This window comes from Triturus cristatus, chromosome 4_1 (genome assembly GCF_964204655.1).
Source record: "Triturus cristatus chromosome 4_1, aTriCri1.1, whole genome shotgun sequence".
In the NCBI taxonomy this organism is placed as follows: domain Eukaryota; kingdom Metazoa; phylum Chordata; class Amphibia; order Caudata; family Salamandridae; genus Triturus; species Triturus cristatus.
Window position 1 is genome coordinate 193,513,381 of NC_140585.1, and position 23,107 is coordinate 193,536,487.

At 43.0% G+C, this 23,107-nt stretch overlaps 1 protein-coding gene across 3 annotated transcripts in view; it reads right to left on the bottom strand.

Annotated features, from left to right (window-relative positions):
• LOC146853996 (membrane-spanning 4-domains subfamily A member 12-like) overlaps positions 1-23,107 on the bottom strand; it is a 124,678-nt gene that overhangs the window by 25,712 nt on the left and 75,859 nt on the right. For all 3 annotated transcript variants that reach the window (XM_085651860.1, XM_085651859.1, XM_085651861.1), the window contains 2 exons: positions 19,039-19,095; positions 17,460-17,606 (listed from right to left, as the gene is read on the bottom strand). In XM_085651860.1, the coding sequence (XP_085507986.1) occupies positions 17,460-17,606; positions 19,039-19,095 (204 nt within the window). The remainder of the gene's footprint in view (positions 1-17,459; positions 17,607-19,038; positions 19,096-23,107) is intronic.

Genomic DNA, 23,107 nt, shown 5'->3' on the forward strand with positions numbered 1-23,107 from the left:
ATACATCCACCCCAGTACAGGGATCTGGGCCTCAATCCGTTGTTTTTTTGCTCACCATGCCATTCCAGTTTGGACCTAGCCATATGCAAATCAGTCTAGACCCTGTGCCCTATTGGAACAGTCCAGCCCGAACTGCCAGGCCAGGTCCCCCCTGGACTGGAAACAAGCATCTTAGGACCGGTTCGGGGGTTGATGGATTTAACCCAGATCTTTGGACTGGGGGTGAAAGTTTAGATTTGTTCTGCATTCCGTCCATCAGTTGTGTGTCTTTTGCTTTCTCGCCCTAAGAGCGCCAGGTATGCCCAGGCGTGGGTCCTGGGCTCACTGTGCCACTGGAATCAAGTTATCCTGGCTGAAGAGGGGTGAAACCCCGAAACCGGTCCTAGGATGCTTGTTTCCGGTCCAGGGAGGACCAAGTCGACACCAAAATGGTTCTGGTCGGGTCCAGTGATTTGTGACTTTCTCAAGAACAAAGATTTTTGGGGTATAAAGATCTGAGCTGAAACCCTTCCGAGGTGTGTAACTTCGGGATGCGAAGACGAACCTCTGTCCGTGTAACAAGAGGAAAAGGACTTTGAAACTTTCATCCATCTACTGAAGCAACTACCCAAGGGCCTGATTTGAGCTTGCCTCCTGCCGAAGTCTCAGGGACATTAGACTTCATTTGTCAGCAGCTCGGATTCCTCTTGAAGGGAATCCTACTTGCAGGTGAGGCCTCTGTCGAGAATTCCAGGGTCTCCAGTCCTACAGTGGGGAACGCCGCATTTGACTTGCTACAGAAATGATTGCTATCGCCATTGTGGGCCGCTACAGCTGAGGAGCTGTGCCGCTGAGTGCCCGCCTTTGCCTTGCTACAAAATCCATTGTTGTCGCCGTTGTGGGCCACTGCAGCTGAGGAGCTGTGCTGCTGAGTGCCCGCATTTGACTCGCTACGAAAACTATTGCTATCGCCATTGTGGGCCGCTGCAGCTGAGGAGCTGTGCCGCTGAGTGCCCGCATTTGACTTGTTACGGAAACTATTGCTATCGCCATTGTGGGCCGCGGCAGTTGAGAAACTGTGCTGCTGAGTGTCCGCCTTGGCCTTGCTTCAAAAACTATTGCTGTCGCTAGTGTGGGCCGCTGCAGAGTCGTGCCGCCGAGTGCCCGCATTGGTCCTACCACGAGGATACTAGGAGAATCAGTACTATTGCTATTGGGCCGCCGCTGCTGAGGCGCTGTGCCGCTGAGCGCCCACCCTTGTTTTACTACAGAAACCATTTTTACTGCTATCGCAGGCCGCTGCAGCTGAAGAGCTGTGCCGCTGAGCGCCCACGCTAGCCTCTACGTCACAAAACTTGCCATCTTCTGTGTGTGCCGCTGGGTGCCGCCTTCTAACCCCGTCCTAGGATTAGCGTGAGTGCACGCCACGGACTGCTGCAGCTGAGGAGTTGTAGCCGCTGAGAGTCCGCCTGTCATCCCGCACCTCCCCCGTGAAGCTGTGCCCCTCTTTTTATCCCAGGTACATTGTGCATAACCGGGCCGCCTAGGCCCCGATCTCGAACTAAGCCCGTTCCACCCGCATGCATGAGTGCTTCCATCGCCCTGAATGAATCTGTAATTATATGCATTGTGGTTCTTTGAGCATTTCTCCGTTTCGTGCTTAACCTATATAAAGATAACTATTTTTCACACTTGCTTGTGGTGTCTGTTTTGTATCATCTTTCCACCGTTATTGTGTATGGTCATAAATGCTTCACACACTGCCTCTGAGATTGGCCTGTCTGCTCGTGCTACGTTACCACAGGGTTGATCAGGGGTTATCAAAGGGTGTAGCCCCCTTACTCTGACTTAGGAAGAAGGGTCACTATTTGACACCGGCGCCAGCCGCTGCCAACTGGAGGCCCCCATTTCTAACACTCACCAACAAGTGAGTTCTGGATAAAGTACACATTTCACAGATATAAATGCTAGCCCAACCAACACTTTTACGCACACAACCCAAAATTGGAATACTTAGAATAAAACTAAGAAATGATCATTTGAAGTAGGAATTCAGGTACAATCTAAATTGTATTATATACACTTGTATCCGCTTGTGAAATGAACAAGGAAAAACAATTTTGAGAAATATAACTCCGCCTCCCAGAAATATAAGGTTGGAAAAATAATTTTTGTATGACTGGAACATATGCATGTGCAAACACATGGCAGGTAGTTTCATCACACAAAGGTTGCTGCGACTGGCACAAATACTGACTTTAACTTAAAATCCTACTAAAAATAAACATAAAGCTGTTTGTTAATAGCATCTCTATAGAAACTGTTCTTTTACCACAAAGATGTTCTGCAAAAATCTTTCAAAATACCTCCTGGCTACCCCCAGGGATGCGTGTACGAGGAACTCTCATGAGTGGCACAGTGCTGGGCTGCCTTCCTTTGTGTTTATGGGCCTGACGTAGATCTTGGCGGATGGGACGCTCCATCACAAACATGCATTATATCCAAGGCACTTGTAATACGGCGGACAGGAAATCCGTCACGCATCTAAATCGGGTCCTATGCCTTGACACTCCATGTCACACAGGGGGCTCTGAAAATGGAAAGTAATCATCCTCAGACACAAGTATCCCATAGTGCGCATCCCCACTATGGCAAATCCTCTACCTCTATGTACAACTACATAAAATGTACGAAACCAATCCATAGCTCTAGTGATAATTCCACCAGAAAAAAAAACATAAGGGAGAGCTAGGGATATGCAAATGGTTAAAGTTTAGTTTAAAGTTAGGTTATGAACTTAGTCAGATTTAGGGATATAACCAGGCAGGGGCTTCGTGAACCCCAATGCTTTACCATCTACAGATGGGTTGTAGGGTTTTTATGAGTCTCTTCTGTCTGGAACTCGGCAGACAAAAGGTCCTAAGTAAATAAATATACATGAGTTGATAGGAAAGTTGAAGAAGGATGGAAGGTTAAAAGGAAAGATGAGTGAAAGGCTGCATGGGTGGGTAAAATAATGAGTGAAAGGATGCATGGGTGAGTAAAAGGATGGGTGAAAGGGTGGATCGGTGGAAGGATTAACGTGCGGGCAAAAGAAGGGGGAAGAGCGGGCGGATGAAAGGATGTGTAATGAGTGAAAAGATGGGTGAAAGGGTGAATGAGTAAAAGGATGCATAGGTGGGTGAAAGGATGGATGAAATAGGTGGATGAAAGGATGCATGGGTGGGTGAAAAGATGGGTGAAAGGGTGGATGGGTGAAAAATGTGTGAGTGGGAGAAAGGATGGGTGAATGCGTGTGCAGGAGAAACAGCAGATGTGTGAAATAGATGGGTGAAAAGATGCATGGATGAGGGAAAGGAAGGATGGGTGAAAGGATAAACGTGTGCGCAAAAGGATAGATGAAACAGTAGGTGGATGAAAGGATGCATGGGTGGGTGAAAAGATAGGTGACAGGGTGGATGGATGAAATGTGTGAGTGGGAGAAAGGATGGGTGAATGCATGTGTGGGAGAAACGGTGGATGTGTGAAAAATGCATGTGTGAGTGAAAGGATGGGTGAAATGATGGAGTGAGAGGATGGGTGAAAAGGTAGATGCATGAAAGGATGGGGAAAGGGTGGATGGGAGCAAGAAGCGCCTCGAGACCCTCACAGGTGATTTGCCATGCTTTATAAATGAATGATTGAGAGGATGCATGGGTGGGTGAAATGATGAGTGAAATGGTGAAAGGGTTAAGGGATGAGTGGGTGAGTGAAAGGATGCATAGGTGGATTAAATGATGCATGGGTGGGCGAATGGGTGAAAAGATGTGTGGGGTAGAATGGGTGAAAGGATGCCTGGGTGAACGATGAGTGAATGGTAAAAGGATGCATGGGTGGGTGAAAGGATACATGGGTGGGTGAATGGGTCAAAGGATGGATTTGTGACAAGATGGGTCAAAGGATGGATGCAATAGTGAAAGTCTGACAGGTGGATGAAAGAATGACTGGATGACAGCATGTAAAGGTGAAATGGTGGTTATCAGGTGGTGGATGGAAATGTGAAAAGAAGCATGGATAGGCGTTTGGATTGATGAGACAAGGGAGGTCTTATAGTGAGGGTTGCGCTCACTTTAGTTAGCTTTTTTGGTTCCATCGGAGCTATGGTTCAAAGTGGGGGGTATTTTAATTTTCGGGCCACTCGCTTGGACCCAGGGCATTCATGCTTCTCCTGGGGCAATACCAGAGGTAACACCACCTAGAGAAGGAGAAATACTGAAACTGAACCTTGGGTTTCTTTTACCCCAGGGCGGTTTTAATCTCCTCGTTTTGAATTTCTGAGGTCAAAATTAGGGATAACATGTGAAATCAGATTTACTGCATGCAATGTATAATCTGCCTGTTATTATCTAGTGAAATTGCCACTTGTGGTTGTGTATTATACTCAACTCAGAAAACCTGGATCATACAGTATCTGTGACCCATCTAGGTGTTCTGGACAAAATAGAATAATGGCATTAATGTTAAGTTTATGGTCATGTTAAGGATCAGATTTAGCACTAGATCCATGGTTGAGTTTAGGGTACGTTTTAGAATAAGGCACTCCGAGCTAGTAATAGGGTTTGACATAGGTTAATTGTAGGATTAAGTGACGTTTCAGGCTTAGAGCAAAGGTTAGAATCAGCTAAGTAGTTGTGTTAAAGGTTTCTGTCAACATCGATTAACACAGTCGAGCTCAAAGAATTAACAAAAATGTGTTACATTCCTAATATAGGCTACTCATTTTTTCTAATGGAGGAATTCTAATGAAGTGTAAACAATCTCTAAAACAAATTGGAAAGGAAACAAAAATATATGCAAAAAAAGGGCGCACAAAAAAGTTAACACCTCAAGGGAGCAGCACCAAGCGGGGTTAGTCTTGAATTTTGACCACCACTCATTTTCTCATCATCAAGGTTTACTTTTATGCAAAGCCACATGGATCATGTAGTAGTGTTGAGCAGTTCCAACTAATCCGTAGATCTGCACGTTTGTTGGACAACACAAACTTTGGGTGAGGTGCCTAGACTGATTTCGGGCACGACTGCAGGTTATGTTGGCCTAGAGACCTGCTAGCACACAGTTCCATCATACGACCCCCTAACCCTACCAGGGAGCGACTGGCTTCTGGCAACCACTTAACATGACCCTCCTGACCCCTCAGGGACCGTGGTAACAGAACAGAACCTCTCGCTCAGTCACTCATGCTTACTTGTTCTCAGAGAAGTATACAGGGAATACACAGGGGGGACATTTTCAATATATTTATTGAACTAACCTCATTCTTGTATAAAATACATGTGCTGCGATAAATCAGTAGACAGAAGCAGATGAAAGTGAATACAAGCAACAAAAAATTTAATAGTAGCTATAGTTCTACCATGGTGTTAAAGCAGTGTACATATGCAGGCATGTAAAATTAGATAGTAAATCAGGCGTACTCCTACTATAAGGGCCTTACTCTGTGTGTACTTAGAGTGTGTGTAGGTGTAAAGTCAAGAAGCCTCCCCAGGGACTATCCAACCCCATTACCTGGCGGGAGCGAATGTAGGGCTCTGTCTTAGTCACGAACTGGACACCCCTCATGGAGATGTCAGGTGAAGGTTCAGCATGCAGGGACTTTCGGTGCTTCCTCTACTTATCCTATGAGATGTTGATTATTTATAATCAAAAGCCTCCTTGCGATGTACGTATAGATTAACAAATGTTATGGATCTTGAGATAGCCCTGTCTAGATGAAGATAGAATGACATTGCTACATCCGTGCGTAAAGGCCTTGCACTTGGTGTTCAAGGCATTGTGATAATGTTATGCAAAGCCGGATGTGTAAACGGAAGTAGTTTCAGAGAAACTAATCTAACATTGTCGCACACGCAATATGTGCAAAAGGTCAAAGCAGAAACATTATATTGAAAATGAGGACAATTTAAGAAATGAGCAGCTTCGCTACATCGGCCCAACCCGGGCACATAACAGTAGGAAGGAGGTAGAGAAAGGACAGACAGTCTATTGTACCCTATAGAGTTGTTTTCCTGGCCCTCAACTCTCACTGTAGTACCTGTCCCTTCCAAACCATTGCTGAGCGGTGCTGCTGCCTTATATTTGGACGCCCTGGACTGCTCATCACTATTCTATGTGAGGTGCAGGCTAGGTCCTGTTAAGAAGCGCTACAATCTCAATACTGTTAAAAATTGGTGTCAGCTGATCAAAGCCTTTTTAACTTTAAAAATCACATACCTGCACACTTTTGGCAAAATAATGGTTGCGGGAAACAAAGCAAGACAAAATTAGTTTCCAGATGTCAACATGTTTCTCCGCTTGCTGTTTTGAAGATTCGTCAGGACTCAACTGTTTCAGGACAAAATACGCAAAGGGCTAGTAAACAAATGGTGTTATGTTACTATATGGGAGTGCAGCAGGACTTATACCGTCAGCAGAGAGATGGCAAAGTACTAGTTGAGAGTACTACAGGACTTCTGTCGGAAGCAGCAACGCTTTGCTGTGTATCTGTTAGCATGCCTTGGGACGACTATTCACAGCAGACCCCCAGTGTGGTCACTGTGTGAAAAAGCTGCAAAGTATGCTGCATGTATGCAGTAGACAGCTGGCTCTATGTCACTTGGAGTGTGCCTTAAGACTGGTATCTGCAGTACTTGTACTCTTTTCTTCTACAAAGACACTGCATTACTCACGTGCATAGGAGCTAGCTAGTGTAACGTTTGTATCCGAACGTGCTATAGGAACTGCTTAAGTAATGGCCAGTTGGTACCATAACAACAAAATCACGCTGCAGCATTCCTTCAAGTCCTACGCGTAGTACTTACAGATGCAGGTGGCTTACTGTTTGTAGCGTTCTACCCAGCCTGGGCACCCACGAATGACTACGCCATGCACAGAGCTTGGTAGTACACATTTTTATTCGTCTGCGTTTAACCGTATAATCAAAATTCTAAACTTGCATTCACTTCACTACGCTCTAACACTTCAGTCAGCGCTCTATGGCGTCCATGAGGAGCCAAAAGGCTTCCGTCATTGTTAACTCACATGACACTGCATCTGCCCCTCTGTTAAATAAAAACAGATTTTTTGCAGATATATATACAATCATAGCTCTCTGAGGAGTCTTCGTGGCATTCTGATCGCACGTCCCTATCGAGTCTTAGGAAACTGGGGGCAGGCAGTATAAGTGTCTGTGATCTAGATTGACGATGTACGAACAGCAACAGTCAGAGGGTTTTCACGTGTCCTTTCTGACCCAGTATCTACATTGACATCAGTGCACGATGAACCACATGTCAGAAATGTGAGGAATCTCAAATAACGGACTTCCCAGGACACTGGGCAGTCCCCATGTGTCCTTTGCTGGTCACAACATGAAATGGCTCAGCATCAAGGGGAGCATCAGACTGACAAGCACTCAATATCCTCTAGTGAAAGTAATGTCTTTTGCATGTCAGCGCTTGTCTACATTGGCCTTTCTTTTCCTTTTACGATCCAAGTCTTTTATACGTGTGTATTCCTCAATACATGATATTCTTTTGGCCCATTGAGGTAACTTGGTCGCCATGTTTTTCCTGCACATCAAGGTTGCAGGGTTTTCACTAGTGGTCGAGTGAGGGGCCGAACAGTAGAATTCATTTTCAATACAGCAAACTGAATAGCTTTAAGAGTACACATGAAACGTTTGACAAGGCCATTGGCCTGTGGCCAAAGAGGTATTCTCTTCTGATGCTTCACATTAAGATGACTGAGAAAGTTTCTGAATTCTTAACTGTTGAAAGGAGGCCCATTGTCAGATTTTAGACCCCATGTCGCGAAGATGCCATATGATTGCTTGATGACTCTTGAGTGATAGATGAGAGATCTATCGGTGGAAAATGTAGTACTCATCTACAATCATCAGGTGATGTGTTAGGAGGACCAAGGAAATCAACTGCAATTCTTTCTCATACATGCTTTGGCAACTCTGACATGCTTAAGGTGTGTTGAGTGGTTACCGATGAAAGACAGCTGCATATATAACAGGACTTCAACTCTTTCAACTCTCTCATTGAGACTCTGTCTCGGAGAGCTCGTTTTGTGGTCCTGATTCCAAGATGTCCTTCATTGGATACATCAATTATCTGTTGTCGCAGACTCTCAGGAATAACAGTTCTTGAACCACTCAAGATAATGCCTTTTTGATTAACAGGTAGTTCATTTTTGATATTTTTAAACTTCTGGTATTCACTGTCACTGGTAAAAGGTCGAGGGTGCTGGTTCCAAGATTGAAGTGTCATAATGTCTTTTAGTTTTAACATGTCACTATCTTGACTCGTGGCAGTGACAATTTGTTCCAATGAAATGGCAACTGGTGTGCTGGATTTCACAATTAAATTTATGTTGTCTTAAGCCATCTTTGAAGGGTTACCAGGGATCTTTAGAGGCACTCTTGAGAAGTAGTCAGCAGGTTTGGATCTTTCCCTGGAGTGTGCACGATTGCGTAGTTTTACTCTTGTAATCGTAGACCCCAAATTTCAATGCGAGGAGGCACCTTGGCCTCGGAATTGCCAAATATGGTCAATATTGCTTGATGATCCGTCACAAGCGGGAAAGGCTTTCCATATAAGAATATGAGGAAATGTTCGCAAGCCCACACCACTGCTAAACTTTCTTTCTCAGGTTGTGAATAAGCCCATTCAGTTTGGGACAAACGTCTACTTGTACATGCTACAGTAGGTCGACAGCATTTGGGTATCCTCTACGGTGTGCAAGGATAGCGCCTAACTTGACTCAGCTAGCATCAACAACAACCTCTGTATAAAGCTTTGGATCAAAGTATGCCATTTCAGTAGCGTTCGATAGCTTGTTTGATTTTCTTGAAGCTTTGCTCGCTTTCATGTGACCATTTAAATAAAACCTTCTTTTTCATCAGGTCTCTCAACAGAGCAATTACGATGGCAAAATCCCTAGAACTGTAGCTGGCATGCAGAGGATGAATGCGACATGGAAACATCTTGTGGGGGACTAGCAGTTGACAACGCATGCACTTTAGCTGGATCAGGTGTCATATCCCTTTCAGAAAAGATATGGCCAAAGAATTTTAGCCTTGTGTTATAGAACTCACATTTATCAGTATTCCAAGTTAAACCTGCTTCAACAAGTAAACACACTTGTGTGAGAGCTTTATCGTGCTCCTTCTGTGTAGCTCCGAAAACCAAATATGTCATCACTATAATTAAAAGCATTAATGACAGACTGCATGATACTTTGAATAACATCTTGAAAAAACTCTGCCCACTGAAACGTAGTCTTTTATATCGAAACAGACCAATGTGTGTAGACAAGGTTGTAATGTACCCGTGGCGTAACGATAATTGAGGGGGCCCCCCTGCAAGGTACGCGGAGGGGCACCCTCCGGACTCTATCAGGAGCTCCCCGGCCGAAGTGCAGTGCTGAGGGGGCCCCCTGGAGCTTGGGGGCTCCCCGCACTGCGGGGAGTGCGGGGGCCTTTGTTACGCCCCTGTAATGTACCTGAAGTTCTCCTCAAGGTCCAACTGATAATATCATTTATTCAAATCAAGGCAAGAGAAGAGAAGACCTTCGCACCATTCAATTGTTTTATCATGCCGGCAATGTGCGGACTTGGATGTCATTCTCTTTCAATTGCCTTGTTTGCTTGATGATTGTCGACACAAATGCATACAGCTTCTTCACTGTCCTTTTTGGGTACTACCAATATGGGAGAAACCCATGGCGTTGGGCCAGCGGAACACTCAATAATATAATGTTACAGTAATGATTCAAGTTCTTTTTCAACAACTTCCTGTAAATGAAGTGCAATTTGTCTGTATCTTTGACCAACAGGCAGACGTCCACGCGGCGTCCTTGTTAACCCATGAAACAACGTACAGAACTGACTTACTATTTCATGATGAGCCTTCATGTTATAGTTCACTGATATAGGTCCCATTTCAACAGCTATGCTGAAGCTCAGTAAACAGGCACTTGATGCCGTACCTTTAAGTACATGAATGGGTGCTTGTACTTTTGTTTTCTTGTGTTTCATCATTGCTACAAATGAACCTTGACTTTTAATGGGGTCGACGCAGCCCCCGTTTACACTTTCGATGGCGTAAGTCGGGGCAATGGAGATAGTTAATTGTATTTCTCCTTATGTCTATCGATTCACCACTGTCGATATTAAAAGGTATTGAGCAACAGTTTACTTTTAGTGAATTCTTCGGATGATGTTTGAATGACTTTTGTGCTTCATGACGACTTTTCTTCACATGCGGTCAGTCCAACATGTGCATGTTTTTCTGAGGAAAACATTGACATTGCACAACCATCTTCTTAACTTGATATTGATACTGAAGAGCTTTTTGATGATTTAGATGCTGATCAACTTCGTTTTGTGTCGATTGCTGCAACTGGTGTTGTTCCTTGGTCTTGTGGGCTTGTGTTGAACATTGATTCTGCAAAATTTGTGCAGCTGTTTTGTCTTTGCACTGTGAAGGACTCATTTTTCCTTCGCCTTGTAAACCGTTACAAAATGTTTCTCCTTCCCACAGCCTTTGGCGGGACATTTACCTTAGCGTGTAATCGAAAATTCACACCTTAAGCACAACTTCTTTTTCCATGGAGATATCACTTTGAGTCCTTCTGCCTTGTGCTTTTGCTTACTTTTCATGTTTATGACTGACTCACTCTGGGCACCTCCGGTCTTCATGTCAGCAGCTTGTCGATCAGCACGCTCCTCAGCTCTGGCAGCCATGAGAACTTGCTCCAGATTACAAGTTTCTCTCAGCATTCACCGTCTGAATGAATCTGACAGGCATCAGTCAAATATCTGAGGCGTATAGCTTTCTCATCATTAAATTAATTGAACTTACAATGTTTGATGAGTTTATTCAGTCTCCCAACGGATTTGTTGATGATTTCACCAACTTTTTGTCATTCTTGATTGAAAATGTGCCTTTCATAATCTACTTTTGGCATTGGATTGAACTGGAGATTCAAGGCTTCTTTGAATTGATATTATGCAATTTTGTCAGCTTGCAGCATTTTTTTTAGGACTTCTTTAACATCTTCACCATCTGGATTCTGAAGGTATTTGATAATCTTTTTGTTATCAGTTTTTTCTAGCGCATCAACAAAATCATCAAATGCCTCTATCCAAGCAGTCCATATGTCGCCAACATTCGGCGGTTTTGAATGGTGATGGTGGTTTTTAGGAAGGCGATGGTATTATATCCATTTGCAGAGCTTACTGACGTGGCAAGTAGTGTTATTTCCGACACTACTTGGCGATCTTGTTTATGCTAGAACATCTGAGGCTTTGGGACGTGCCGGCCCCTGGATCACCTTTGATAATTATGGGAAACTTGTCTTCTTTCTGGGTCCCCATTGGAGCCCTTCACTTTCCTGGAGCCCTGGAGCTTTGGTGGTGTGCCACTTCATGGATGTATGGCTCCGTAACCACAACCTGGGTACTGCGTCTCGGGCCTTCACCCAATGCTGGGATGTGATGACTCTTTATTCATCTGCATGTAACCACAAATAACATTCTAAACCTGCAATCACTTCACTACGTTCTAACACTTCCGTCACAGTTCTATGGAATCCATCAGGAGCCAAAAGGGTGCTGTCATTGCCAACTTACACAACACTACACTGTTGATGCTATGTGACTCCCTCGGTGTGCAGTAATACTCATGTTGGCTGGAGGCAACTGGCGGTCCCTTATTCCACATGGTATTAACAGTCATAATCACAGAAGCTTGAATACAGTGCAAATGTATTGCTATTGTTACCTGTCATTTATATAGCACGCAATCGGAGTGCAGTTCAGACATTAGTTTAAGGAGTACTTTACAAATGATTCAGAGGCTTCCATTGCAGACCAAACTCTGGTTTGTTAGGTCCCGCCTGACCCAGCGCATGCGCTGGTCTGGCGAGATCTTTTGAGAGGGCTCCAAAAAGTGCTACCAGGCCAGCCTAGAGGTACAGTGCATGTGTGCGGGTGCGCGCGCTGCGCTTTACCGCGATTACTTTCACTTTCGCAGCCGCATGGCCGCTTTGATCACGATCACTTTCACTTTCGCGGCCGCACGGCCGCTTGTTTAATTATGTCAGCCAGCATACCTCCGTTTAGTCTCCCACTCCATCTTTTGTGTACAACATATCTTTCCCATTAATTTAAACTTGCAGTCTGTGGGCCCTTGTCTGCGCATCTGACATTTTTTGCGCTCCTTACTTGTAATGAAACAGCCGCGATATTTCACAGCTTTAATTCAAGAGTAAGCAGTTCTAACCTTGAAATATTATTTTGCTTCTCGTAATTTGTTCATTGGATCTCATAACTTAACTCAACTAATGCGAATGGCAGAGATGGAAAAGGTTACGAAAAAGAAATATGAAACAGAACAAATCTTATAACCCCTGACCTCCATCTTACGGTGTTCCATTTTCTCATGTTCATGGCTGCATAACTCGGGACTCTTTTTCAGTGATATGTCATATTAAAACTGTGCAATTATTTAAAATAAACCAACGCTTGCGTTTATCCTTAGCTCCTAATAGCTACTGCAGGAAAGGTTATCGAATGTACGTGTTGGGTCAGAATTTCAGGGAGAAACTAACAAAGTTCCTTTTAGTGTAGCCATGTAATTACCGGTCATTGACCTTGGACCGTATAAGTGGCAGGAAACCAGACAAATGTAGATATATATTATGCAGAGAAATCAAAAAAAGCAAATAGTTGTTCAGTTCCACACCCTACACATATTTCACGTGTAACCATGTTTAACGAGCAAGCAATGTTGCACTTTTTGTTTAGCGTTTTACATAATCCAAATTTGGAATCAATTGGCTTTCTGATCCAGGCTGGTTACTTTCGTAAATGTTTAATCTCTTTTCACGTCAAGCGTGTTCACGTAAATAGAGAAACCAAGACTTCTTCCAGGCCAGTTGGTTCCTTTAAGAATTTCAGCTGGTAGAAAACTGCAGAGCACTTCATGATGTGTGGCTGCTCCTATAATTTCGGGCTACATTAATAATTTTTTTTTTTATTGTGTTGTGCCGGTCCTTTGAGGTTGACATTTAGTCTGTTAGTTTATTATAATATACTTTGATGTTTTTAAACCCACATCTATTGTGGTAGAACTGAGACTCCAAATCCCAGAATGCAAAGGGCTAGTAACTAAAATTTAGGACTGTTCGAAGCTGTCACACGTCAAATGGTAAAACTTGGGAGACATGATAAAACTGCCAAATAGCCTTTTAAATTGCTGGTTTTGAAGATCAGTGCCATTTTAAAATGCATAACAGTTTTTTTAGTCGCTTTGTCCCCCACTGCTGCTGCGCATAAAAATACACTGCATGAACAACAATTTAGAATAGGCTAAACTGTCAAAGACCCAGGGACATACATTGCTGCATGCCCATAAATGAAATATACAATAATATGGATACTTATTCGTAACTTGTTCCGACTCTGTATAATGAACAGATATCAATCTTTACTTCAGCTGAGGACTGATGTATTCAACTTTTCTGAAAATGACTCTTTTGAGTTTCACTTAAAAAACAAATCATTCGGTTCTGTGGGCCATAGAGTTCAAGAACCCAGGGCTTTCTTTACAGGCATGCAGCTGCACTAGGTGTTTGCGTTCCGTCTACATGTCATTATGCGTAAACCCTAAGTCTACTGCTACTGTGATTCCTAGCTGTTACTCATTGGTTTAACCAAATACTGGATGCTCTCAGCCAAGTTGGATGACAGTGTCACCAGTGCACATGTACATTTCACTTTACACCAGTTCTGAATGTCACATATTATAATTCTAAAGGCACTGTTAGTACAACCTTGTCTTTCAAATGGCTTTAAGAACTCCTACTGCGTGCATAGAAAACAAACGAAATGTCACATCTTTAAAAACACTACCAATTTGTCAATAAGCACAGTAACAACCTCAAATAATGGTGAAATACTAAACATCCCTTTTACTCAGATAGAGATAGAGAAATCTTACTTTAAAATATCAATTGAGTCTATGCTGACGAGGCACAGCAGCATTTTTAAGTGTCAGTCAAACAAAAGTTTATTTGGACTAGTTAGTCCTTAAACAGTAAAATCTCCATACATACAGACTCTTATAATCTCAATTCTTAAATGAAATCTATCATAAAAATTCACACATTTAAATTCATTAAACTTTTGTTTAATTAATTTTAAATGTATGAATTTTAAGTGTCATCCATCCACACTGGCAACTGATAGTGGTCCAAAGATTTCATACTCTGCCTGTATTTGCTCTGCGCACCCATTGTCATATGACATTATCTTAAATTCTGTTTCTTTGCTTACTGAATTTCAAGAAAATGGAACAAAGCATGCTCGCCACGCCATTATCGCCATCCTGCTTTGCAGCATTTGGCCTGTTTTCACATGCTGAAGTTCGTTCGGTGTGAAGTCAAGGCAATGTGTTCAAGATTTCATGACAGGAGGTATGGAACACATTTTGGCCCTCACACCAACACTCCTTACATCAGCATTCCAACAAACAGTTCAGTTTTATTTTCTGGAAAGCTTTAAAAGCAGTATGCTGAAACTGTCCGTATTCCTGCAATGGATCACACGGTGCACAGTGGAACATTAAAAGGCACAGGCAATTAGACCTGACATCATCCTTGGTCTGGTATTTCCCAAACTGTTTTACCTTCATACTGCCTGTTTTGGTGAATTCGTGTTTTTTTTTTGCTTTAGGACTGTGCACACTTTACCACTGCTAACCACTGCTAATGTGCTTATGCGGTCTCCTTTAAACATGGTAACATTGGCTTACACCTAACTGGCAGATTGAATCTACTTGTAAGTCCCTAGAAAAGTGATACTACCTTTGTCCATGGCCTCCAGTACTCATTGTACCACCCACTAAAGTAGCTGTGACTGAGGCCTGCTACTGCAGCCTTTAGTGCAGTTTTAAACTCCTATTTCAACCTGGCAAAATACATATTTTGCCAGGCCTAACCCTAACCTTTTTAATGCATATTAGTCACCCTAAGGTAGGCCATAAAGGCACATAGGGCAGGGTGTATTGTATTTAACAAGCATTTGCAATGCAATAGGTCTCGCATTTGCGAGAGTTAGAGCGGTCGGCATTGTACATGACAATGCCTTTTATTTATTTTTTCAAAACCTGCAAGAGGTGCGTAAACACTCATTTTTAGGTCTCGCGCCTAGCGTTGCAGTTCGCAGCTCTGCTGGCGCCGCGCGATACCTCTTGTATGGGCTTCAGAAAGCTAACCACACGCTCGTGCGTGTGGTTTTGCTTTCCCTGGCTGCCATTGGCTTTAGCGTGCTTTTTAAAGAAAAATACAGCATGCAATTGGGCAAAGGCGGGCACATGTCCCGCCTTTGCTCCGCCCATTCCCACCGGTGTCTAACACACGCAGCAGCGTGCGTTTGCCTCGCTACCGCACTCCCTTGCCCACGCACCTCTGTGGTGCGCGCGCACCACTGGTTTTGCTTTGTTGTTGTCTCTATCTATGCGCAAATGAAATAAACGCTGTCTCGTACAATAATGCTGTCACGATTACACCGCTGTTCACGCCATTTAGCGTCGTATTGGTGGCGCAATGTTTTTTTGGAGGTTTACTAAAAACATTATTAAAGAATGCTATCAACGAAAATGCAAGATTTCTGCTAGCAACACAAAAATTACAAAAAAATTTCCAGTTGAAATAATGCTAACAATATTTACAGATGTTCTTGTTATATTCGTTGCTGTTATTAATGTTATTGCTGATATTATCCATAATAGCTCGGTATGGAAATGAATATCGTTACGTGCAGTGGCTTTAGTGTTGCGAGTTTTTCGTTTCTGGGAATTTGTCAAACTGTACAGTGTGCACAGTCCCGCTGCGGCTGACACACCGTTCCTTTACAGTGCCCATTTGTGTCAGCCCACTCGAGCGCCTGCCCTGTGCTCGGACTCCCCACACAAACAGCCGGTGGATTTACCCCCGCCGCGTAGCTGAGCTTGGGTGTTCACTCTATTATTCCAAACCCCCGCTAAAGTTTACTTTCTTTCTAACGCAATTGTTAATTACCACCCGAGAGGGCAGGCGTAATGCACTGGATAGTGATGTCATTATTGTATGTCTGTGATGACAATCATAGTGTATACAAGAGAATCTCGAGTACATCTTCAATTATGATTATGTAGTGGAAGGCGTATGCATGTTCTAGCTTCTTGGGAAATGTAAGCGTTCATGCTCAGTGGTGTCTGTAACGTGCATCAGTGTTCTTCGATACCTAATTAAGCATGTGTTTCTAATCAGCGCGTGTTCGCTTTGTTGATGTGCTCGCTGCATATGCATACATGATAGGCATTACAAGTAAACTAATAGTAGGAAAAACAACAGCAGAAGTGGACATGCAGGAGATGAAACATAATGTTTGATATACAAATTCTGTACAGATCGCATACAAGCATTGCTTAGATACATTGTGTATGTGTGTGTATATCACTGTTTATGTGTGTACATTACTGTCTCTGTGTGTGCATGATTTTTTCTATGTGTGCATAACTATCCCTGGATACGTCATTGTCTGTTTGTGCGTTTTGTCTGTGTGTGTACATTATTGTCTGTGTGTGCATCACTGTGTCTGTGTGTGTGTGTCTCTGTCTTAGTGTGTACGTCTCCGTCTGTGTATTTACTTCACTGTCTTTGTATGTGCAACACTGATCTGTGTGCATCACTGTGTCTGTATGTACATTACTGTTTCTGTATATGCATCACTGTCTCTGTTTTACTCTGTCTGTGCAGCAGTGTTTCTGTACGTGCATCAAGCCTCTGTGTGTGTATCACTGTGTGTGTATGTGTATTACTGTCATTGTATGTGCAATATGTCTCTGTATGTGCATGAATGTGTTTGTGTGTGTCTATGTGTATGCACTTCTGTCTCTGTTTTTTTGTCTCTGTGTGTCCGTGTCTGCCTCTATATGTGTATCTCTGTTTATGCAATGCAATAGGTCTCGCATTTACACAGGTTAAAGCTATTGGCATCGTAAATGAGAATTCATTTTATTTATGTTTTAAAAACCAAAACATAAATAAAAGGCATAGTCATGTACAATGGCAAATTTCCGTAAATGCGAGACCTATTGCATTGCAAATGCTTGTTTTTGTGGATGTGAGCAGTCAGCAGAGTGAAAGAGTGTGCCTCTCTTAGGTAAGTGTCAAACTTCATGAGTTGTGGGTTTTATAGGTAAGGTTAAGGATACTTGGTCTTCTATTCAGTTTCCTGGTAGATGTATTTGTGTTGAGTGCTATTGGAAGCATATGGTCTTGGGTTTCCTAATAGGCAGTGAGTTGAACATTTGGATACAGCAAAGGAGACTGGTAGTGCTGTTGCTTTGAGTGTTTTGAGATGCACACACAGAAGACAGCTAGAGCTGTGCAAGTCAGATACTCACGTAAGTATTGTTCCTGTATCCAAATGACCGGTCTTCTCCTGCTTCATCTGCCAAGTTGAATATCGTAGATATCTCAACAGTATGGATTATCAAGGCCACTACAGCCACAACGAGTCCTAGAAGGTTGGCAGTAACACTTGCTTTTACCTGAAACAGTTAATCAGAATATGATTTATTAAGGTAGTATTAGTGATTCAAAACTCAAAAGGCTAGAAATTACCAATGGGGAATCTTATCTTTCCTGGAGACTCTTCCAGGTTGGACTTTGCAACATGTTTCCTTCATCCACTCAGGACAGGCAGTGTAAGTGTGCAATAGTCAACAGACATGTGCAAAAATTACATTTGGCCTGCCAGCCAGTGAAAAAGCAATATTTTCACAGATGAATTAGAGCAGAAACTGATTTGTTTTTTTGCACAGATCGGTGGGTGAAAATCAGGCCAGGGCGAAATTTTTCTTATGCCGGAGTAATTGGTGTAAATTTGCTTTAAAAGTTTATATTAAATTACTGAGATTACACAATTACTCCTCATCACATAATTTCAAGGGCAAATTTTAACGTGAGATGTTCAGGCAATTTTTAATGCAAGTAGCATTCCAGGTAGATTTTTTTCACCCGAGTGGACCATTAGGAGAATTGTTTCACGTAAAAGTACAAATCTGACGTGAGCTGCAAAGTTTTGAATGTGAGCAGCAGTTGCTTTAACATGAGCAACCAACAAACTTTTCAGGTAGATATTTTATCCAAAAGGACTGTTCGGGTCATCTTTAAGCACAAAACTACATACCCACATGCAAGTGTCAGTGTTGTGAATGCAAGCAAGTGGAAATCAACTCAAAATTTATTGCAAGCAGAATTTTTACCTGAATGAATCGCTTGGCCACTTTTTCCAGTGTGAGAGGCATCTTGTGTAATTACACGTCATTTTGCTTAATTTTCAAGTAATTTTGCGTAATTATGCTAATCAAAATTACGCAAGTTATGCCCACACCTAGTGCAAATGGCGTTCGTGCACTGGGCGGTAAAAATTGGACTGAGGTGGTGTAAAGTTGAGCTAATGCGGTCCCCGATATGTTGGCATGCTCAATCAGTTGCCATTTAATTGCACGCTATAGATAGGACTACAGAAACTAAGCCAGGACTACCAGTACCAGAATGCACAGGCAAAGGCTGGCAAGAAGCTAGGACTTGAGTAGCAAAACTCCTCATACTGAGACTCAGAAACACGGAAATTAATTCCCATAATTCATCTTGCATTTCCCTTTACCCCCATTTTCACTACAGTTTGAGGTGCTCAATGTTGTCCCATTTATTTTTGATGGCTTAAAACTGTCTCAGCAAATATTAGTCTTTGTTGTTTCTATTTTATTTTTTCAGTCTCTAGAGAGGACAGGACTAGCAAAATAGGAAAACAGGGCATGTCCACACACTATTTCAAGAACAAAGATGCAAAATAGCGCTTCACTGAAAATGAGCACAAACCAAAGAAATGTAGAACTGCAGTTTACACAATCCAACTTAAGCACTATGAAGACAGCAAAGGGATAGACTGCAATATCACAAGAAGAAAGCATTTACCAGCCAGGAGATATCCTTGGTCTCCACAGCCACCGTTATGCTGCCTGAAATGAGGAACTAGAAACAAAAACAAAAAGAAAAGTGTGAGAGAAAACAATACTTGACACTTGGATTTCTGTGTGGCACTTGCCAATATCTGAATGTCAGGCTATGGCAGAAAGAGTGAGTTTGAACTGAGCTCTCACACTGCCTAAACATTTGGACGCAGAAGTCCTAAAACCTATTTCCCTATGGGTATCCTTGGATAACACTGGATAGCTTGATTTGGGTAGGGTTGCCACCTGTATATTTTTTGGCCTGCATTTTTAAGTCAAGACAGTAAAAGCAATTTAGAAAAGGTGATCCCCTATTTTTACCAATCTAAAAAACAAACCAAAAACAGCAAATGCATAAAGAAATCAGTTAAAAGGTATTTCAGAATGAATATTCGAGCAGTTACAAGGTTTCGAAAGAATGCTGTCAACCTTACACAAGTTCTTTTTCACCTACCAGATTTGGGCTTTCAGAACATCAAAGCATAAACAAATGGCTAGTGTTTATTTTTTAGGTTTTGCTTAGTAGGAAGCGCATGCGCTTTCCGTTGCAAGACGTTTTGTCAGCTTACAGTGAGCTTGGAGGGTGTAATTGCTTACCATTGGTTGGCCCCATTGTTTATCTCATTTGCTTGCTTCTTATCTATTAGCTTGTGTGAGCTATACTTCCTCTTCATGAGTTTACCCCTTCTGTGGAGAATGGACCCATTCACTGCTCACTTTTCAGGCGCTACTTTTTTTTCTTTTTGTTTAAGTACACCACAAGAGTACATGTTTTCCAGATGTCTCCTTTATGTACTTCCACCCACCGGTGTGCTTGTGTTTTTCTCTGCCCGTGTACTCCTCCCTTGGACATTGCTTTCTCACCCAGGTGTTCCCCCTCCTCCAAATTGTGCAGTCTTTCATCCATTTGCTTTACTTTCCACAGCTCCATGTTACTCTTTGTTTCCTTCCTTCCCCACGCCCTCAATATTGCTTTCCTCCACACCCGCGACCCGGAGTTGCTTCTGCCTCCTCCTCCTAGTTTCCACATCCCACACACTGTTATTCCAACCCTCCCCTCCATGTTGCTTCTCCCTACCCCCTAATAGTACTTTTTTTTCCTTTTGGTTACTGATCCAACTCAGGTAGGTAAACAAAAAGAAAAAAAAACAGCAGTGTCATTTTGTAGGCACACCCATGCTTGGTATGTGCACCTGCAAACTGACATTTCGAAACAATGCGAAAATTCTGGAGAAAATCGTAAACGTGAAACTTCCCACTTACATTTTAGAAAACCACACCCTAGACCACAGTCAGTTTGGATTTAGGGCATGTCACAGCACTGAGACAGCTCTGATAAAGACCACGGAGGAAATTCGCACCGCATTAGATGGTGGAGGGTAGGCGGCTCTTATCCTCCTTGACCTGACGCGGCATTTGATACCGTGGACCACATCTTGCTGATAGAACGTTTAAACACCATAGGTTTGGGAGGAAAGGCCCTTTCGCTTTTAAAGAACTCATTTTTATTGATTTTCATAGCAACAATATCAGTGCACAGGTATAACCAGACAATAACTAGGAACTGCCGAGTGCCCCCTGGCCATCCGTGACCATATCCTGCCCCCTAGGTGGTTCAGATGCTTCATGTCCGACCAATGGGAAGCACTCCCTGCCCCTCCCGTATCTCCACCTCCCTCCCCCCCCCGCCGCCCCTTCCCACCCGGCCCTTTTGCTTTTAACGTCGTTTTTATCAGATAGAACTCAGACGGTGCAATTAGGCGACTTTAAATCTGCACCTTTTATCCTGCCTTGTGGGGTACTGCAGGGCTCTTCATTGAGCCCTATGCTTTTTAATATTTATGTGGCGATTTAGCACCTTTGATCAGAAGTTTTGATCTAATCCTGACCTTGTATGCCGACGACACCCAATTGGTTATTTCAGCCATAGACAAGGATGTTAACTACTCCTTCAAACTTCATGATTGTATCGTCTCCTTGAGCAATTGGATGAGTAGGCATTGCTTTTAGCTAAACTCAAGTAAAACTGAGGTGGTGCTATTTGGAAAGCTTTTGCCTCTATGGTCACCAGTTTGGTGGCCAAGTACTCTGGGCCCCCTTCCTACACCGGTAGCTAAAGCTAAAAATTTGGGGGGTCATAATAGATGAGAAGCTTAATTTTAAATCTCAGATTTCAAAGGTGGTGTCTTCTGCATTTTTTACCATCCGAGCCGTGCATAAAATTCTCCCGTTCATTCCTAAAAAGACAAGAAAAACAGTTTTAACCTCCCTGGTTTTATCAAAGTTGGACTATTGTAATGCCGTGTATGTTAACTAACAATGCAACTTACTCAGAAGATTACAATCGGTACAGAATGCCGCCGCCAGATTGGTGCTAGATGTTCCCAAACACCAGTCCATTAGGGCTGGGATTCAAGAGTTGCATTGGCTGCCAGTCGGCCAGCGCTTGAAATTCAAGGCACTTTGTATTGCACACAAGGCACTTTACAGAGAAGGTCCACAATCTTTTTGGGACGCTTTTAGCTGGTACTCTCCAAGCAGATCACTAATTTTGGCCTATGCTTGCCTTATGCCCACCTCCAGAGTCAAAACGATGAACTGGGGCGGGGAGGAGTTTCAGACTTTGTACTATCAGGATATGGAACTCCCTTCCGCTTTCTCTCAGGAAGATCTCATCCAGATTTGAATTTAGAAATCATCTTAATACATGGCTTTTCAAAAAATAGTTTCCCTATCAAGTATGCGAACCATAAGCGCCTAGACACCTAAGGGTATTAGTATGCTATATAAATTGCTATAACATAACATAACATTTTTTCCTCTTTTTGAGCCATGCTGTGTAGCACCAAGAATGATATACTACATGGCTAAAACTGCTGGCAAAGCCAATAGGTCCCAAAGACGAGGCCTATTGGCTTTGCCAATGCTTGTATAGTGCCATGATACTCCTTGGAGTGACAGCTGCACTCTACAAGTGTCCAGTTACATTACATTGTTTTTAAAAAGCTCGCAAATCTAGCAGATTTGTTAGTCACACAGGGCCGGTGTGATGGGGAGATCATGCCCCCAACCCAAAGGGTCGCATTGAGTTCCCATAAAGAATTGCATGAATGTGAATCAGCAGAGAACCCCCAAATAATGCTCAAAAGGTCACAGAGAGTCGGCTGAGGCCACATATCCACGGTATCGGAGCGGTCAGTCTCCAAAGATCAGAAAGGTCTGAACCCTCCCACGGCCGGCCCTACCTCCAGGATGTGAGAAGTTCGCCTCAGGGTTTGCTTTCGATGATGATAGCCACTGATTTTAGAACCCGATCCACATGGTGTTGGACAGAACTGGAGAACACAGCAATAAGCTGGGGCACAAGAATGAGGTCAATTAGAACTAGAAAAGACCCAGAGCAACAGACATCACTTTCAGACAATCAATACAAACATCTGAGAAGCAGAGATCTACAGGAACAATAGGATACGGAGGAAAAAGCTGCATGTTGCAGCTGTCCAATCCTGCATATTGTTCAATTTAAAACCTCAAAAGATCTAACACCTTGCTTTTCACCTGGTGGGCTCTACCCCAAGAATCCACCAAGGTGCCTGATCCACAAACTTGACAGCATTTCCCTAAAGTGCGGTTGGCAGTAGGGGCGCTCAGCGCTTCTCTGCAATAAAGACATCAGAATAACAGCCATTGCTTGGCTCAATGTATACACCATGGTTTGAGGAAGTGTATCAGACTTAGGAAAACAACTTTTTAACTGTGCGGCATGGGGTGAGGTCTTCCAAATACCAGTGTAACGTCCATGAAGTCTTCCATAGTAGGAATGTTCATTTTAAATGAGTGGTAATAATGTGATAACTAAAGATTGAGATGCCAGCCTGAGTAATATGCAGCTCTGGTACTGAGGTCCCCAATAGTAGGCCAACATCGTGGACATGATCTTCAACGAATACCATGAGTAGATAACATCATCTTGCGGGTCCATAAAAGAAACCATCTGAGATGTCCTGCTTGGTGTTAGAAACAAATACCCCATG